Source organism: Antechinus flavipes, chromosome 4 (genome assembly GCF_016432865.1).
Source record: "Antechinus flavipes isolate AdamAnt ecotype Samford, QLD, Australia chromosome 4, AdamAnt_v2, whole genome shotgun sequence".
NCBI classification, from domain to species: domain Eukaryota; kingdom Metazoa; phylum Chordata; class Mammalia; order Dasyuromorphia; family Dasyuridae; genus Antechinus; species Antechinus flavipes.
This window is the reverse complement of record NC_067401.1, coordinates 10,346,433-10,359,641: the sequence shown is the minus strand read 5'-3', so window position 1 is coordinate 10,359,641 and position 13,209 is coordinate 10,346,433. Positions and strand designations below refer to the sequence as shown.

Here is a 13,209-nt window from a genome sequence, read left to right as displayed (position 1 = left end):
GGAAGAGAGAGCAGAAAATGGCAAAAGAGGCAACTTCTCAGCTTCACGGCGGGAAAACCCTTAATAACCAGAGTGATCTCCAGGGAGAATGCACTTTCCTGGGGAGTGCCCTCATGGCTAAGGGGCGAAGCAGATTCTTTTCTGGCACGGCCCCTCTAAACTCTGCTAATTCTGTAATTCTGATAATGGCCAAAACCTGTTTTTCTTCTTCACAAACATATTCCAGTTAAGGTGCCTCAAAACTTAGGCTGGGGAATAAAGAGCTTCATTACAACGAAGCCATTATTTGTCACACTGGCATAGGAAAAAACAATTCTAATACGCCCAAAGGGCTGGAAAACTGTGCATACCCTTTGACCCAGCAGTGTCTCCTGGGCCCATATCCCAAAGAGATCATAAAAAAGGAAAAGGACTCCTATACAGCATGCTTGTAGCAGCCCTTTTGGCAGTGGCAAGAAACTGGAAGTTGAGATGCCCATCACTTGGGGAAAGGCTGAGTAAGTTACGGTACATGAATGTTATGGAATATTATTGTTTTACAAGAAATGATGAGCAGGATGGTTTCAGAAATGCCTGGAGAGACTTACAGGAACCAAAAGAACATTGTACACAGGAAATGATGTGGGAAAGATTCCTATCTTTGATTCCTACCCCCTCCTAGTTAATGTAATTATCCTTTGACTCACAAATGCTGGTCCCTTTGAATTCCAATAGAAGATCTGGACCTGTCCCAGCCCCACCCGCATCTGAACCAACTTTGGGGCTACACCCAAAAGCCCCTCTAACTAAATCTCCCATTATAAAAGGGACATGCTGGGACCCCCTCTTTGCAGAGATTCCAAACATATTAGGCATGTGAGGACCCTCTGTCCACTGGACCCTCTGTCCAGGGCCCTCCTTATCTCTATCTTCCCCTATCTCCTTACTTCCAAACCCAACAATAAACCTCTTTTATCAATCTAGCTCTGGGGCCAATAAATGCCTTTATTGGGAACTTGCTGCTACTAGAACTCTTTTACCGCCATATCCTTGCGCTGAATTCAGGGGGACTGCAGGGGAGCTCTGTTTGACTCCCTGGACCCCAAACCTGCCACTAGACCTCAATTAAACCCTAATTTCATTTAAATCTAGACCTCATCATAACAACAAGATTATATGATGATCAATTCTGACGGACGGGGCTCTTGAAAAGAGCGAAGTGATTCAGGCCAGTTACTGTGATAGAGAGAGCCATCTGCACCCAGAGAGAGGATTGTGGGAACTGAGGGACAAAGCATTTTCACCTTTTTGTTGTTTTCTTGCACTTTTTATATTTCATTTTTTCTACTTTTTAATCTTATTTTCTTTGCAGCACAATAAATGTGGAAATATGTATAGAAAAATTGCACGTTTAACATATATTGGATTATTTGCTAAGGAAGGAAGTGGGGGGATGGGAGGGAAAGAATTGAAGACAATGAATCCAAATTTGCAAGAATGAATGTTGAAAACTATCTTTGCATCTATTTTGAAAATAAAAAGCTATTATTTTTAAAAATAGGCTTTAAAAAAACCATCTTTTTTCAACATAGCAAATGTTGATGAAACAACAGCATGTTTCCATTTAAAACCCCTCTGAAATAGTCCTACTGACCCTTGGATCACATCCAACATCAGTCTGGAGTGACTAATATAATTAGGACACGCCATTGTCAGAAAGGACTTAGGGGTTCATCCAATCCAGTCTGTGGGTTCTGGGCACAAATTGTCCGGGCAACAATCTGCGTAACGAGGAGCAATCTTTGCCCGCAGACTCCGCATCAGAAACAACAAGTGTGAGGAATTGAGAGAAAGATCCTTCAGAACGACGCAAAGAAGCGGTTGGCAGAGGTGGCGGTGGCGAAACCCACCAGGACGACGCCGGCGTGAAGGAGCCTGGCCCAGCAGTGACAAGCTCTGCTCCCAGAGAGGCGGCCGCCGCAGCCTGTATTTGTCTGCCTTTTGTTTAAACAAAAAATGGAGTCAGTTCCCAAGGCGGAGAGGGAGGAGGGTCTGAGTCTCCGGAAAGGACCGCGCCGTCCACATGAAGCATCAATGAAACAAAGGGGCAAACAAACAAAGAGCGGCTCTGCCAGACTCGTCTCATTTCCTTTACAGAGAGGGGAACACACTGATAAGCAGGAGCACTGCGGGAAGATGCTAAGCCACCTTGAGCAGAGCCCCTGGCAACGTGCAATCTCCATTCTCGCGGAGTGCTTGGCGAGGCTGGGGCTACCGCTCAGACAAGCACCGGACAGGACCCCGACTGAATGGCCCAGGCCAAGCTAGCAGGGCTGCAAGGCCTGCGGAGGCCCGGGCTTTTTAACATTTTTATCTGTGGCTCAGACCGATCTAAGAGGGGCTGCGGGGTGGCTGGAGAGAGCGCCAGGTCTGGGACCAGGCACCCTGCGTTCGAACTTGACTTCTGACACTTAACAATCGTGTGACGGGGAGTAAATCCACTAACTTCTGTCTGCTTCAGTTTCCTCGTCTATAAAATGGGAATAATAGCACCCATCTCACTGGGTTGCAGTATGGATCAAATAAGATACTAATTACAAAGGGCTTAGCACAGTGTATGGCACCTAGTAACTGCTGTATACACATAACTATTAGGACTTGCCCACCCAATTTGCCCAAAGTCAGGAGAAGCTCACACAGTGACTGAGAGAATAAGGATTTAAAGATTTTGACCCTGAAAATGCTGGGCAGAATCTTTTTTTGTTTTTTTGTTTTTTTTTTTTTGACATAATCAAAATAATATATATTTAAAAATTCTGTATATAAATACACACCAGAAAACAGTTTAGAGTCTCCAAAAACATAACACAGTTTCCCCAAATAAATCTACTCCATTCTTTCTCTTATTCAATCCAGGACTGAACTCATTAACTATCGATGGCACATGTCCTAGATTTATGTATTGATATTTTCAATACTATTTCAATAGTGTTGACATCCAGCTCCATATTTTTTTTTAATCTGAGGAATAGACTTTTTAAATCTATTCTGGTTTTTCTTTAATAGATTATTAGAGTGACATTTATCTCACAAATGTAGCTCAGTACTTTCTCTGTACTTGATATTTTCTTTTTCTTTTTTTTTTTTTTAATTTTATTTTATTTAGTAATAACTTTGTATTGACAGAATCCATGCCAGGATAATTTTTACACGACATTATCCCTTGCAATCACTTATGTTTCGTTTTTTCCCCTCCCTCCCTCCTCCCCCCCCCCAAGATGGCAAGCAGTCCTATATATGTTAAATATGTTGCAGTATATCCTAGATACAATACATATTTGCAGAACCGAACAGTTCTCCCGCTGCACAGGGAGAATTAGATTCAGAAGGTAAAAATAACTCAGGAAGAAAATCAAAAATGCAAATAGTTCACATTCATTTCCCAGTATTCCTTCTTTGGGTGTAGCTATTTCTGTCCATCATTTCTCCAATGAAACTCAGTTAAGTCTCTTTGTTAGAGAAATCGCTGGGCAGAATCTTAAAAAAATAAAAATCTAATAGGCAGCCACAAAAAACCCACATGTAGGAGCTAAAAAACAAATTTCACAAACCCAATATGAACCTTCAGGCCCAGCGAGACAAATTTGTTTAAAAAAGTAGGGGGGAGTTTGGTGGTCTTAATGGATGGCAAACTCCCGATGAGTCACAGATTAGGAGGATGAGGCCTCCTTAGGCAAAATCATTTGAGAGTCAGTCACAGGCCGGCTCCCTATCTTCCCCATGTCTGTGGCGCAGTTTGTAAAGATTCCAACAGAAGACAATGACATAGTCCGCACCTTGCCCGGTGCCCTCAGTGGGCAAAGCACAAATGCCAAGTGGAAGGACCATGTCTGTCGGCCCTACTGGCACACTGACTATCGTGCTCAACGCTTTTCCTATCTCGCTTGTACTCTGGGTTACAAGGGAGAGCTGACTGAGAGGGAAGAATGAAGGAATATCTTCAGAAAAGGTGGCAAACCCCCCAAAACACCAATAAAAATCCCCATGCAAGACACGCCCTCCTCGAGGAGCTTGGCCGCCCTCTGAGCAGCTGCTCCCCCTTTTCTGTCCCCTCCATTCCCAAGCCCACCCCCTGGGGTCCCGGAGTCCCCTTAGGGATCATCACGTCACCCAGGCATGCACTGCTGGGCCCGTGGCTGCCCCGTTGCCTCTCCGGGAGCCCACTTGGGGTTTTCTTGGCAAAGAAGCTCTTCCTAATCTAGCCACCCACTGTCTTTCCAGCCTCCCTCCATCTTCCTCTCCACCACATACTCTTCTATTCAGTGACACTGGCCAAGAAGGGGCTGCGGGCTGAAGAGCAGGGACCCAATAAGCCCCCTGAACCTCACCAAGACTAAGAAGCCAGTCCCAGCCAAAGTCCCTGAAGAAATCAAGGACCCTTGTCACACCGAGACCTTGTCCGAGTGAAGTCATCACAGAGAGAGCCCTAGGCCCGGCGGGAGAGCTGAGCCCAAAGGTGTGTGAGGGGCCTCTGACTATGAGGCCTGAGACGGCGCCCCGCGGCTTAGCCCTGAAAGCTGGCGAGAACAATGTCAGGAAAGATTTGTCCTACCATCAGCGAGGGGCTTGCAGGAGAGCGCATCGTCCAGATCGCGGGCCGTGGAGGGGTCGATGGTGAAGACGCAGTCCTTCCTAGGAGAGAGCACAGACAAAAGCGACAGAGATGTGAGCCAGTCACAGCCTGATCTCGCAGCAGTCAAGGCGAGCATTCATCTGTCCATCCCCCGGCTGGCGCGGCCCCTCACCTCCAGAGGGATGTCCAGACAAGGCCTTTCCAGCCCCAGGCCAAGCTGCCTCCATCCCTCTGCCAAGGTGGGGGCCTCGATTCATCCCCAAAATTTATCTCTGGTGTTACAAACGGGCATTTATAAAAGTTAGCTTCCACGAGTGTGAATCACTGGGAAATTGCATAGGGAAAGTGTGAATACCCATGACTCACTGCCTTCAGTGACGTATGACGGCATCGTTAGGATTAAAACAAAATGTGATTGGCCAGTCCTTCCTCGAGAGTGAAGGAAGAGACATCCATGCTGCTTATTATTAATTATTAATATTAAAGACCTGAGGGAGAAGCCCTCAGAGCAACTGGTACATTTTCTGTGGAAGATGAGAAACAGGGGGAGGAGTCTGGGGAGGTTGCCAAGAATGTGCACCCCAGGGGAGAGGACCACATAAATAACCTGATTCCCTTAAATAAGAAGCATGGAGTCCTTCACAGGGACCTTCATGTGTGTGGTAACTTACAGAGCTGCCCCCCCCCCCTTGTCTACCCCAGACACTATGGTGAGAGCTGGTTCTAAGACAAGGAACTACAGGACTGATGGATTTAGAGAGAACTCTTAAGAGGCTATATATTTTTTTGTTGTTATTTTCTTTTTAAATATACTTTCTTTGTAGCATAAAGTCTTTTGTTCTTATTAAATTTATTTTATATTTTCCCCAGTAACATTTAAAACAATTTTTAACATTAAAAAAAAAACTTTTAAGTTTCAGATTTTAATATATTTTCCCCCAAATCCATTAAAAACAATTTTAAACATTTTTTTTTAAATTTTGAGTTCCAAATTCTCTCCCTTCCTCCCCTCTTTACATGTGCAATCATGCAAAACAGGTTTCCATTTCTGTCATGTTGGGAAAGAAAACACAGACCGACAACAACTACAACAACAAAAAACGAGAAAAATAAAGAAAGTTTAAAAAACATATATGCTTTAATCTGCATTCGGACTCCATTGGTTCTTTCTTTGGAGATGGAGAGCATGTTTCATCGTATGTTTTCAGAATGTCTTGGATTGTTTTATTGCTGAAAATGGCTAAGTCATTCATAGTCAATCACTGTACAATGTTCTTATTACTGTATACAATGTTCTCCTGGTTCTCACTTTACATCAGTTTATGTAAGTCTCCCCAAGTTTTTCTGAGAGCATCATTATTCCATCACAATCACATACTACAATTTGTTTGCCCGCTCCCCAATTGATGGCCATTCCTTCAATTTCTAAATCTTGGCCATCACAAAAAGAGCTGCTCTAATCATTTTTGCACAAATATGTCCTTTTCTTCCCTTCCTCCTACCTCGGCTTTTAAAAAATCTCTCTGGGATACAGACCTAGGAGTAGTCTGGATCAAAGCATATTCTCAATTTTGTAGCCCTTTGGGCATTAATTCCAAATGATTCTCCAGAATCGCTGAAGCGATTCACAACTTTTGTGTCAGCTTTGGGCTCAGCTCTCCTACTAGGCCTACGTCTCTCTCTGTGATGACTTCACTTGGACAAGGTCTCAGTCTGGCCAGTGTCCTTGTATAATCCGGGGACTTTTGTTGGGACTGGCTTCTTAATCTTGGTGAGGAGGCTTGGTTCCTTTAGGGTTGTTGGCTCCCTGATCTTCAGCCCGCAGCCCCTTCTTGGCCTGGGTGTACATCAGTATCACAATTTTCCCTTCAAAATGTGTCATTTTCCTTTTGTCACGGCTAATCCAATAAGTGTGTCAGAGTTGTTTTAATTTGCATTTCTCCTATCAATATTGATTTAGATATTTTCCTATATGAGTATAGATAATTTTGATTATTTTACCTGAAAACGGTTCATAATCTTTGACCATCTTATCAGTTGGGGAATGGCTCTTATTTTTACAAATTTGACTCTGTTCTCTATATATTTGAGAAATGAGACCTTTATCAGAGAAACTTGATGTAAAAAAACTTCACAGTTATGGTTAACTAAATTCTTCTCCATCCTATTATGACTCCTGGTTATCCTACGCTCTTTCTCCTTGCACCCTTTCCATCCTCAAAATGTTTTGCTTCTGACACTACTTCCCCCCATATGCTTCTCCTTTCTATCAGCTACCTCTTCCCATCCCCTTCTCTAATTCCTTTCCTCTCCTAGTTTCCTTTAGGGTAAAATAGATTTCTATATCCAACTAAGGGTTCCTGTTCCTCCCTTTTTAGCCAACTCCAAAGGAAGGAAGGTTCATGTGCTTTCTCCTCTCCCATCTTCTCTTTCACTTTAAAAGCTCTTTCCTACCTTTTTTTATGCCAGATACTTTATCCCTCAACTTCTCCCTTTTCTCCCAGGCCAGCCCTCTTTTTCATCCCTCAATTTTTGTTTTTAATCATCATCCCATCGTATTCAACTCACATCCATGATCTCTATGTATACTCCTTCTGTCTTAACAATGAGAAAGTATCACCTTCCAATGTAGAAATGTCAACCATTTATTGAATCCCTTCTGATTTCTTTTCTGTTTACTTTTTTATGCTTTTTTTGAGTCTTATATTTAAAAAACAAGTTTTCTATTCAACTCTAGTCTTTTCATCAGGAACGCTTAAAGAGTCCTTATTTCTTAAATATCCATTTTCCCCCTTAAAGATTATATTCAATTGTCCTGGATAGGTCTAGTTCCTCTGCCTTCAGGTATATATGTATACTTGCTAAGGGAGTTGGGGTTAAGTGACTTGCCCAGGTCCCACAGTTAAGAAGTGTTAAATGTCTGAGGTCACATTTGAACTCGGGTCCTCCTGACTCCAGGGCTGGTGCTCTGTCCACTGCACCACCTGGCCGCCCCTGGACGGCTCTTTTTGAAGAAAGGTTAAAGAAAACAACCATGAGCCTGGAAAATTAAGAATGGAAATTTTGAAATGACCTGAGCCTTCTGGCAAGATGGCCGAGGGGATGAGCCTGCCGCCAGCTCCCCTTCCTCGTCCACCACAACAGAGCAGGAAATAAGTCAAGGTGAAGGAACAAGGAGACCCATGAGGCTCCTGGCATTATGAATAAACGCCGTGGGATAAGAAAAATGCCCAGATGGGAAGGGCTACAATAAAAGGAAGCCCAGGAAAACAGGAGAGAGCTGCAGGAAGGCCCAGACTGGTTGCAAAGCTTAATGAAAGAATAAAGGAAAGAAAGAAACAAAATTACAGGGAACGTCGGGGGGAAATAATGGTTTAGAGCACCAGGGAGACGTTTTTAATAATACGCTCGGCCCGAAGAGACGGGAGCCCGACGTGCACAGCTGCACGAAAACAGCACAGTCAGAGGCACAGCTGGGCTGACTACAAGCCTAAAAAGGGCCTGAAACCAGAGCCGGGGCCTCCAGAGGCCGGAATTCTACACTTCAGAAAGTCGCCACTGGCAGCCTGAAGAGTCCCCAGGATGTGGGAACTACGGGCTTCACTTCATGGCATTGTAGAAACTGCGGGGAGATATGGCTGGGGATGATCCTATGGTAGGGGAGAGCTGGGGAAGGGCGAGTAGGGAAAGAATCTAAAGGGACGAGTGTATTATGGCCAGAGCCCGCGGAACGTCTGCCTTCCAGGATCAAGATGAGGACCTGAGAAAGGAAAAGGAGAGGAGGAACGACCCACCCCACCTCCAGAGGGAACGCCTACATCAGGTGGGAATTTGGGTTGGAGGAAATAGAAGCTTTTTCCAGGCCCATCCTGGGAACACAACGACCTTCTGTCCTGGATTGTAGCATCATTGATTCCGATGGCCAAGAATCGAACCACCACTGAGCACCAAAAATGACTCTATTTTAACAGAGAGAAGTAATTGATTATGGACATAGAGGCTGATTTATCCACCCCCACATTAGTAAGCGCCTACTGTGTCCCGGGCACATAAGTAACTGCAAACAAGTACAGTGACTTTAAAGAGACCTAATTTTTAAAAGCTTTTTATTTTCAAAATATTTCAAAACACCATGTTTAATATGTATTGGACTACTTGCCATCTAGGGAAGAGTGTGAGGGAAAGGGGGGAAAATTGGAACACAGGCTTTGTGGAAGAATTGTCTACGCGGACGTTGTGAAAAATAAAAAGTTTTAATTTAAAAAAATATGCATGGATAATTTTTCAATTTTGCCCCTTGCATAGCCTTGCTTCAGATTTTGCCCTTCTTCCCCCCACCTTCTCCCCTAGATACGTGTTAAAATATATCACAACAATCCATTTCCGCGTCCCCCTCATAGTGGATCCTATTGTTCAACTGGCTTCCCTTTCCCACTGCATCTGCATTTAGGTCTAACTCCCATACACAGGATTAGCTCCCTACTCCTCTGCATCTCCTTACACACTTAGACCTAGCGCACGGAAAGCCTACTGATAGTCCCCATCGGGAAGAAACGAAGCCGAGGAATGTCAGCTACAGGCCGGGCACGGAGGCCTGAGATAAGGGAGGAGAATGGGAGTGGAACTGGGGGAAAGCAGTCCTCGGACACCGACCGGTCCCTACTGTAAAAATGATCTGGACCAGCAGCCCATGAGATGGGCAACATGGAGGGAAGGGAGAGGGAAAGGAGCTACTCTATCTAGAACCTGGGCCAGAAGAACCGGTCCACCACCTGCCCCGGAGCGGGGCTGCCCCAGCGCTCTGAATCTGTCCCATGGGCCAGCCCGAGAGGGAATGCACCGAACGGCCCCATCTGGCCCCAGCTTCTGAGCCCTGGTCACCTGGAGACACAAAGGCGGCACCTGGGGGGGAGCAACCGGGAGGGAAAAACAGGGGAGGGGAAGTGAGAGGGAAGGAGCCCACCTGGCCCAGAGCGGAAGGCCGCCAAGGTTCTTGGGGTACCGCAGCTCTCAAAGCTGGGGCAGTCGTTAAATTTTATGGTCGTGCCCCATGGTGTAACACAACACGGGGGGATGCCCGATATCCTCCCCTCCAGGCGGATGCTCACGAAGAGATGAAACTAAATGACCAAAAGACCAAGCCACCTGTGGGAGGGAAGCCTGGGGTGGGCACCAGAGAGCCGCTCAGCCACTGCCAGCATCCTCAACACATGAGAGGCCCTGGGAGAACGCCCCTCATGTGAAAGGATCCTCAGGCCCTAGGGAGGCACGAGGGCAGGATGCTCCCAGGGGAGAAGGCAGGAATGGCCATTACCGGGGCTGTGCTGGTGAGCCTGCAGACCCAAGCAGGGAACAGAGAGGGGATGGGGTGTCTATGTGTGAGTGTATGTATGTGTGTGTGTGTGTGTGTGTGTGTGTGTGTGTGTGTCTGTGTGTGTGTAAATGTCTCGTGTGTGTGTGTGTGTGTGTGTGTGTGTAAATGTCTCTGTGAGTGTGTGTGTCTCTGTGTGTGTAAATGTCTCTGTGAGTGTGTGTTTGTGAGTGTGTGAGTGTGTGTAAAGGGGGAGCAGGACTTGGGGACCAGCTTTGTCTTACTATATTTCTGCAAGAACTTAAGTGTTTGCAAGGGGTGGAGCAAGGTGGGGGAGGTGACAGGTGTGCAGGCCTGGGGACAGACAGACAAAAAAATGACGATCCCTGCCCTCGAGGAGGAGGCAGCTCACCACAACTCCCTACAGAAAGCTGGAGATGGACAGCGGGAAGCTTTCTCTGGGCTGAGGAGGCCCCGGCCCTGCTCCCAGCCCTGCTCCCAGGCCATCCCCCCAAGAGTGTGCCCTCGCCCCTGTTGGAGGGTCCTCATCTGGCCTGCAGCACTCCCAGAGGGGCCGAAAGGGCCAGCGCCAGCTCCAGATGTGCCCCCTTGGAATGGGAGCTCCTTGAGGCCGGGGTATCCCACACTAAATAACCGCCGGCATCTCTCTGAACTTTTCAGAAGTGACCGATTTGAGTGGAACAAACGGAGGTAACCTAGTGACGATTTTCATCCTATTTCTGACCCGAGCCAACCCTAGAATCTCGCCCGTCAGGAGGCAGAGTCGAGAAGAGGGAAGGTGGGGGAGATGATGCTGTCTGGACATCCCAGGTCCTTGCGCCTCCGGCTTCGGGCACATCATTTCTCCGTCTCGCCTTCTCCCAGACGGGCACTTGTGGAACTCACAATCTGCTGCTGGGATGAGCCCATCCTCCTTCCCAACCCTCAATTCATTTATCAGGCTGGAATGTAAATGCTGGCAGTGAATGGCTGTCTCCACTCCCGGGATTTCCCGAGCCTTCCCAGGAACCCCCACTGAGCTTCCTCAAAAAGGGAGCCACCGCTCCAATTCTCCACATCTGAAAACAGCTGCTCTGATATGGGAAATCCTGCATTTCTATAAAGAATATACACATTTTTCCTACACAAGTAGATAATTGTTATAGCAACAAGTGGATCGGCCATTCTCACACTTGAACCAAGCAGGGTTACTTAAACCAGACGGGTCTGACATTATCCAGATTTCTTTCTAATAAATACGAGGTCCTAGGAATGAATAAACAGGAATGAAGTAGGAAGGTGAAGTGTTCCTTCTTAAAGGAAATTCTGTAACTTGCACATCTGAGTTTCTTTCTAAGAAATTTTACCAATGATTCATACATTTGAAGCGTTCCCCCGCTCCATATTTTAGTCTTAAAAAAATCCCAAACACTGGGAAGCTTCAAGTGAAGATGGAGCAACAAAGAGAATGGGGCTGAAGAGGAAAGGGCACCTGTTCCTTTTTAAAAGAAAATTCTAAACATAAACAGAATAAAAGGAGCATTTTCAACAGGAAAAGAGATTTATACATGAAACTGCAAATATCTATTATGTATAGTTTGCCTTTCCTTTTAACTGTGAATATAAAACTTTCAAAGCTCTCCGGCTTTGTCTGTTTCCCTCTGGCTTTCTGACCTGTCCATGCATTTTTAAAAAAGGTTCCAATGAACCTTTATTAATATTTTTATTTATTTTGTGTGGCAACTCTATACCTATTATCACTTCCCCATTTTAAAAATACATGCACAGTTAAGCAAAACAAATCCCCACAATGGCCACGTCCAAAACTGAATGTCTCATCCTTTGATTCAATCATCAATCAGGTGGTAGTTAGCTCAATGAATCCCTCCTCAGTCTTAGAGCAAAGACTCAGAGCTCAGAGCCCCTACCTCCCTCTTCGGCCTCCCGGCTTCTCCTGGCCCAGGACATCCACCTCCTCACTGACTACAGCGTGGGCCAGGGGTGCTCTTTCCCTGCTCAACTCCCCCCTGAGCCTCCCGGCTTCTCTGGCGTCCTTGAAGCTTCGGCTGAAATCCCGCCATCTGCAAGAGGTCTCTCTCACTGCTCAGCCTTCCCTTAGAGTTGACCTTCCAACCACGGTCTATACCTAGATGTACAGCATTTTGAGAGCAGGGACCTCTTTCTCTCCCTCCTCCTTCCCCCTCATTCCTACTTTCCCTCTCTTTCTATCATCACCTCTTCCTTCCTCTTCCCCCTTTTTTCCCCTTCCCATTTTTCAGCTGTGACCACTAAGTATAAGAGAGGAAGAATAAGAACATTCCCACCGTATAATTCATTTGAGAGTCATAACACAAATCGTGTCCTTATGGAATTAGCATGAATCCCAAAGAAAGACTTTTTTTATTATTCTTATCAGAATAGAAAAAAGGAAAACAAAACAAAACATTCTCAAGTGCCCAGGAGAACATCAGGAAGGATTCAAAATATGTAACAATAAATTACCAGTTCAAGAAAGGATATATAACAATAGAAGAAATGACATTCATGAGTGTCCCATTTCTTCTTTGCTTCCTTGTAGGTTATTCTTTTATTCTCTGTTGGGCACTTTTTTTACTTTGATTTTTCCCTTTCATTTCCCCCAACACCCCCAAGCAGGCTACAGTTAAGCAACTGATATATGTGTTATCACACACACACACACACACACACACACACACACACACACACACACACATGTTTCCTACCCCTGCTAACTCTTTGCCTTAATTCTGCTCTTTAGTTTGCCTCCTCCCATCCATGGATCCCTTTCTTGTCTTCTTCCCCCACCCTGTGTTTCCTTGTCCACCCATTCCTCCCCCCTTATTACTTTATAGATTTGGGGGAGTGGTATACTCTTCGTGGTATATATGTAGTATTGCCTATTAAACCCATTTCCGATGTGAGTTAAGTTTTCAGAACAAAGAGTCCTCCTTCTTCCTCTAATACCACTGTGTTTATCCTTCCTCTGCACCACATTTGTATAACATAATTATTACTTTTAACTCTGCCTCAATTTTTCTTTCGGGCTGCCCTATTGTTGATGTCAATCTTAAACATATGGGTAGATTTTCATATTAAAAAACACAAACAATTTGTCCATGTTAAGTTCCTTGAAACTGATCTTGCATATGTGCTCTTTTTATATGTTAAATTTTCTATTGAGTTCAGATTTGGTTGAAAGTCCTGAAAATCTGCAAGTTTGCTGAATGTCCATTTTTTTCCATTCGATTTTATGGATAATTCTGCT

The 13,209-nt window shown here is 45.3% G+C and overlaps 1 protein-coding gene across 1 annotated transcript in view; it reads right to left on the bottom strand.

The window, feature by feature from the left end:
• The window catches only part of DIS3L2 (DIS3 like 3'-5' exoribonuclease 2), a 289,396-nt gene that overhangs the window by 86,970 nt on the left and 189,217 nt on the right, over nucleotides 1–13,209 (bottom strand). The window contains exon 11 of the mRNA XM_051999603.1: nucleotides 4,592–4,671. Coding sequence (XP_051855563.1) covers nucleotides 4,592–4,671 — 80 coding nt within the window. The remainder of the gene's footprint in view (nucleotides 1–4,591; nucleotides 4,672–13,209) is intronic.